Raw genomic sequence first — 6784 nt, 5'->3', positions numbered from 1 at the left:
TACCAACTCAAGAAAAGAGGCAACAAAATCAACCATCTGATGTTCATGGACGACATCAAGCTGTATGGTAAGAGCATCAAGGAAATAGATACCCTAATCCAGACTGTAAGGATTGTATCTGGGGACATCAGAATGGAGTTTGGAATAGAAAAATGCGCCTTAGTCAACATACAAAAAGGCAAAGTAACGAGAACTGAAGGGATAAAGCTACCAGATGGGAGCAAACATCAAACACATAGATGAGACAGGATACAAATACCTGGGAATAATGGAAGGAGGAGATATAAAACACCAAGAGATGAAGGACACGATCAGGAAAGAATATATGCAGAGACTCAAGGCGATACTCAAGTCAAAACTCAACGCGGAAATATGATAAAAGCCATAAACACATGGGCAGTGCAGTAATCAGATACAGCGCAGGAAATAGTGGAATGGACGAAGGCAGAACTCCGCAGCATAGATCAGAAAACCAGGAAACAAATGACAATACACAAAGCACTACACCCAAGAGCAAATACGGACAGACTATACATAACACGAAAGGAAGGAGGGAGAGGACTACTAAGTATAGAGGACTGCGTCAACATTGAAAACAGAGCACTGGGGCAATATCTGAAAACCAGTGAAGACGAGTGGCTAAAGAGTCATGGGAAGAAGGACTAATAAAAGTAGACGAAGACCCAGAAATATACAGAGACAGGAGAAAGACAGAAAGAACAGAGGACTGGCACAACAAACCAATGCACGGACAATACATGAGACAGACTAAAGAACTAGCCAGCGATGACAATTGGCAATGGCTACAGAGGGGAGAGCTAAAGAAGGAAACTGAAGGAATGATAACAGCGGCACAAGATCAGGCCCTAAGAACCAGATATGTTCAAAGTACGATAGACGGAAATAACATCTCTCCCATATGTAGGAAGTGCAATACGAAAAATGAAACCATAAACCACATAGCAAGTGAATGCCCGGCACTTGCACAGAACCAGTACAAAAAGAGGCATGATTCAGTGGCAAAAGCCCTCCACTGGAGCCTGTGCAAGAAGCATCAGCTACTTGCAGTAATAAGTGGTACGAGCACCAACCTGAGGGAGTGATAGAAAACGATCAGGCAAAGATCCTCTGGGACTATGGTATCAGAACGGATAGGGTGATACGTGCAAATAGACCAGACGTGACGTTGATTGACAAAGTCAAGAAAGAAAGTATCACTCATTGATGTCGCAATACCATGGGACACCAGAGTTGAAGAGAAAGAGAGGGAAAAAATGGATAAGTATCAAGATCTGAAAATAGAAATAAGAAGAATATGGGATATGCCAGTGGAAATCGTACCCATAATCATAGGAGCACTAGGCACGATCCCAAGATCCCTGAAAAGGAATCTAGAAAAACTAGAGGCTGAAGTAGCTCCAGGTCTCATGCAGAAGAGTGTGATCCTAGAAACGGCACACATAGTAAGAAAAGTGATGGACTCCTAAGGAGGCAGGATGCAACCCGGAACCCCACACTATAAATACCACTCAGTCGAATTGGAGGACTGTGATAGAGCAAAAAAAAAAAAAAAAAAAAAAAAAAAAAAAAAAAAAAAAAAAAAAAAATAATAATAATAATAATAAATAATGTTAACAACAATCACAGCGAAATGTTGAAATGAGATAATAATAATAATAATAATAATAATAATAATAATAATAATAATAATAATAATAATAATAATAATGAAACAGAGATCAACAGGCAATCATAACAATAACATAAGGGAACAAAGCACCATCTAAAAGAATATCCGTAGAATATTTATAAATGTGGTAAAAGATACATTACTGTCGAAATTTTTTCCAAATAATAATAATAATAATAATAATAATAATAATAATAATAATAATAATAATAATAATGGTTGCAGGTCTAAATAATATAGTATATGGTCTTTAATGGATATTAAAAGCTTTTGAACCTTGTACTCGGTTCATCTTCAGTCAAGTGAACATTATGACTTTAAAAATTCGTCGAAGTAAACTTCTGAACAGGACAATTCCACAACGAAGAACGCAAATGAAGGAAGCGCTCAACAGTCCAACTAGGCAATTCCGTTGTTGATGTTCGAATTCCTGTTTGCTGTTCTGCTGGAACGTCTTGTAGACTGTGATGATTCTGCATGGTGTTCCCCTGGTGGCGCGGCTGCAACATTGCTGGACGTCATATCCTTTGTGCTGTATCCTGTCTGAGGGAGGAGAGCAGAAGAGGGGGCAGCAACAGGCAGAGGAAAAACAGAGCTTGTCTTAAAATCAAAATTTTTAACAAAGTTTTTAAGAATGTAAAAATTGACTAATGACTCTTCCCCAACGAACGACTTATTACCGTAAAAAGCTTTCCAAAGTTTATGGCGGCGCCTTCAACTAGTCTTCTTGTTTGGACATTAATATTTTAAAAAATTATGTTAGATCTATCCCAATTCGGTCTATGGTTGTTGTTAAAGGCATGGGAGACTATTGCACTGTTCTGTGCATGTAGTGCATATGCGCGTTTGTGTTCCCCTAATCGGGTCGGTAGTCCTCTTCCACTTTCCCCGAAATATTTTCCCCTACAGTCTTGACAGGTGATTTCGTAAACACCGGGAATTATAGTATTCTTATAGTTATTGTTGTTTCTAATTAGTTTATGGCTAATCGTATTGGGTATTTGAAAACTATTTTAGTATCTTTCTGGCTATTGTTATCATAGTAACATAGCTTGGGAGGGGTAAGAATCTGTTGGGCTTTTCCTTGGGGTTGTTAACAGAACGATAAAATGCTTTCTTAGTTCGGGAAATGGCTTTGTCAATAAAATGATCGGGGCAACTAAGTCCTCTTAAGGTTGATCGTATGTGCTGAATTTTTCCATCGACAAACTCCTGGTCGCACATTTTAAATGCACGTAGGGCAAAGTTCATTAATACATTGCTCTTAATGTTATTGGCATGGAATTAATAACAATGTATGTAACTCTCTGAGTTGGCTGTTTTGCGATACACAGAGAATTTAGAATTGTAATTATTATGATTTCTAATAACTAGTATGTCCAAAAAAGGTAGCTTGTAATATACTTCTCTTTCTATTGTGAATCTTATGGAGGGGAGAATACTGTTGGCTATTTCTAATAATCTAAGGTCTGATCGTTTCTTCGGATGACAAGGAATATGTCGTCTTCATACCTAACACAGAGCAATATTTGTTGTCATCTAGCAGAATAGCAAACAGGAATTCGAACATCAACAACGGAATTACCTAGTTGGGCTGTTGAGCGCCTCCTTCTTTTGCGTTCTTCGTTGTGGAATTTTCCTGTTCAAAAGTTTACTTCGGTGAATTTTTAAAGTCATAATGTTCACTTGACTGAAGATGAACCTAGCAGAAGGGTCGAAAGCTTTTAATATCCATTAAAGACCATATACTCACATGCTATATTATTGTGGACCTGCAACCATTATCATCATTTTCGACACGGAAATCTGTGCCCACAAATAATAATAATGTTACTTTTATCTTTCCTTTATGAACATCATACTTTTCCGTATCGTTTTATTTTACATTTCAGTCCTTTATGACTTAGAACTCTTCTGAGAAACTTCTACCTACCTTTCTTTTGTTCATGTTCAACAGAAACACTTATTATTTATATATCCCCTCAGGTGTAAGTTAATCCCATAGTACAGTGAACTGGATATTAAACGATACTGTTGTATTGTTATTTGTAAACATAAGCCACGCGTGTATGAGTGACAAATATCTTTTTATCTATCTAGCTATCTTCTATGTGTATATATATATAATATATATATATATATAATATATATATATATATATATATATATATATATATATATATATATATACAAAGAGACACGTTTTGTCATCATATATAATATATATATATATATATATATATATATATAAAACGGTGTAAAATCTGCCATTTTGGTGTACTTCTGAGCTACCTTTCTTAAATAGAATTATGATTTAGCAGAAAATATTTCATATATATATATATATATATATATATATTATATATATATATATATAAACAATGACAAAACACGTCTTTTTGTTTGTATGTTTGTTCCAAGAGAATGTCTACATCAGTGAACCAATCAGTCTGAAATTTGGCACACAAGTTAAGGCTAACATAGACTTCGAACATAGGCTAACTAAATTTTCTTAAAAAAATATATAACCCCGCTCCACCCAAAGAGTTATTACTCTTCACTCAATGGATTTTTCAGACTCTCTATGGCTCGACAGGAAATCAATTTTGTTAGCTACAATCGTGAACCGGTTACAATATCTGTCCCTACTAAAAAAATAGAAAAAACAGGCTTTTATTAAATGCACTAAAAAGTGAAAAATAAATTTTTTGAGACACCAGGACTTTCTTACAATTAATCATGTATACATGAGTAAAAACATATACATTATACACACACAGACACACACACACACACACACATATAGTTTTATATATATATATATATATATATATATATATATATATATATCTATATATATACATATGAATATATATAAATATATAATATATATAAACTCCTTCTTCATTCAAACTCCCTTTGAACCTGTCAAAGAAAGAAATGGCAACCTGCAACATCTCTTAAGGGCAAAATAATTAGCAAGTTGGTAATTTGGGATGAAGTGCCTATGAGCCACAAGGGGGCATTCGAGGCTCTCGATAGGCTCCTAAAAGATCTGAAGCACAACACACGGCTCATGGGAGGCACAACCATCTTACTTGCAGGAGATTTCAGGCAGACTTTGCCAGTCATTCCTAAGGGAACGAGAACGAGAGCTGACGAGCTAAACGCCTTCATGAAGTCGTCCTACGTGTGGAGAGTCCAACTAAGCAGCGATGAGGGAGCAGGAACCTTTTCTAAAAGGTACTGCATGGACAGGATGGTCTGGCCACTTTGCCGTTTTGAAACTCAATACATCATATTCAAGACCTCACGTGGAAGGTGATTCCTGGACTGGGTAACAAATCTAAAGGCCATAACTGGCGGAGAACGCATGCCATCTTAGCGCCGCAGAACGACGCTGTTTACGATACGAATCTGCAACTGCTGAAGTAGGTACCCGGCGAGGAATGCAGTTACAAGACCATCGACGCTGTTCACGATCCAAATGAAATTGTGATCGATACAGTTCACGATCCAGATGGAGTTGTGATCGACATTGTTCACGATCCAGATGAAGCTGTGATCGACACTGTTTATGATCCAGATGAAGTTGCGATTGACACTGTTAACGATCCAGATGTTGTGATCAACACTGTTCATGATCCAGATGAAGTTGTGATCGACACAGTTCATGATCCAGATGGAGTTGCGATCGACATTGTTCACGATCCAGATGAAGTTGCGATTGACACTGTTCATGATCCAGATGAAGTTGTGATCGACACTGTTCACGATCCAGATGAAGTTGTGAACTATCCTGTGGAGTTCTTGAATTCTTCAACACCATCTGAACTTCCACCTCACCACTTAAAACTCAAGATCGGCTCACCAGAAATGCTTTTGAGAAGCTTGGAGCCACTTTTTCATCAAAAAGATGATGCCAAGGGTCCTGGAAGCCACAACTTTGACTGGCAAAGCAAGTGGGAGGGATGAGTTCATACCACGAATTCCTCTGATCTCATCTGACACACCTTTTGAGTTCAAGCGCCTTCAATTCCCTTTAAAGCTGAGCTTTGCAATGAGCATCAGCAAGGCACAAGGTCAGTTACTGGATATTGTAGGCCTAAACCTGAAGGAGTCAGTATTTTCACATCGTCAACTATTATGTAGAGTGTTCGAGTGTTGGCAATCCAAATAATCCATTTATTTGCATACCTAATGGTAGAACGAAAAATGTGTAACACGAGGCACTTCAAAACTGATAACAGTTGTAATTTATATCATGTATCTTAAGTCACATCATGTAAATATATTATCACAAACTCCATTCTTATTATATTTTATCCCTCTGAGCTATGTGATAAATTTTAACAATTTAATATCTTTCCTATAATTGTGGCATGCCAGATGATAAGATTGCAATGATCTCAAGTGATAAATTATTCTCAAAGGGATTGCATAATCCACACTGTAGGGGTTGTTATCACGGATGGAATGCCCCTTTTATCACAAGCAACGCCGTGTACAAAAGATAGTGTGTATGTATGTATGTATGTATGTAGTAATGTATATATATATGTGTGTCTACGTGTGCACCCACCCACACCCACACACACACACACACACACACACACACACACACACACACATATATGTATATATATATATATATATATATATAAAATAAATATATATATATACTACAAGTGAATACAAAATATTTTCCGTTAAACGAGAATTCCATCTGATAAAGGCATTCCATTACGCCAAAATGATAGATTGTTGAATTCTAGAGTAATCAAAGGAGTAGACATGGTATTGCGTTTAGATAAGAGAATATTTCGTATCAAAGCTAAAGGCTTTAGTCTTTCGAATATGTTGAATAAAAAATCTCTTAATACCTTACAAAAACACTCACTTCATACGCATTTGTATATATATATATATATTGTGAGGTATCGTTCAGTTGTTGAACAATCATTTGCCCATAGTGGGTTGTTGCTCCTTACTGGTTCTTGTTTTTTTTCTTTGGGGGAAGTTTACGTCTGTCGTCTCAAACTTGAAAGTCGACAGTCGGGTTTAGTATGGCAGAGAGTCAGGTCCTCGGCAGCA

At 36.8% G+C, this 6784-nt stretch overlaps 1 protein-coding gene across 1 annotated transcript; it reads left to right on the top strand.

The window, feature by feature from the left end:
• The first annotated feature begins 4697 nt into the window (after positions 1-4697).
• On the top strand, positions 4698-5665 carry LOC135221204 (uncharacterized). The gene is made up of 2 exons (XM_064259025.1): positions 4698-4952; positions 5126-5665. The coding sequence occupies exons 1-2, from the start codon at positions 4698-4700 to the stop codon at positions 5663-5665; spliced, it is 795 nt and encodes a 264-aa protein (XP_064115095.1).
• Positions 5666-6784: the final 1119 nt, after the last annotated feature.

This window comes from Macrobrachium nipponense, chromosome 2 (genome assembly GCF_015104395.2).
Source record: "Macrobrachium nipponense isolate FS-2020 chromosome 2, ASM1510439v2, whole genome shotgun sequence".
Lineage (NCBI taxonomy): Eukaryota > Metazoa > Arthropoda > Malacostraca > Decapoda > Palaemonidae > Macrobrachium > Macrobrachium nipponense.
This window is presented reverse-complemented; position numbering and strand designations above follow the sequence as displayed.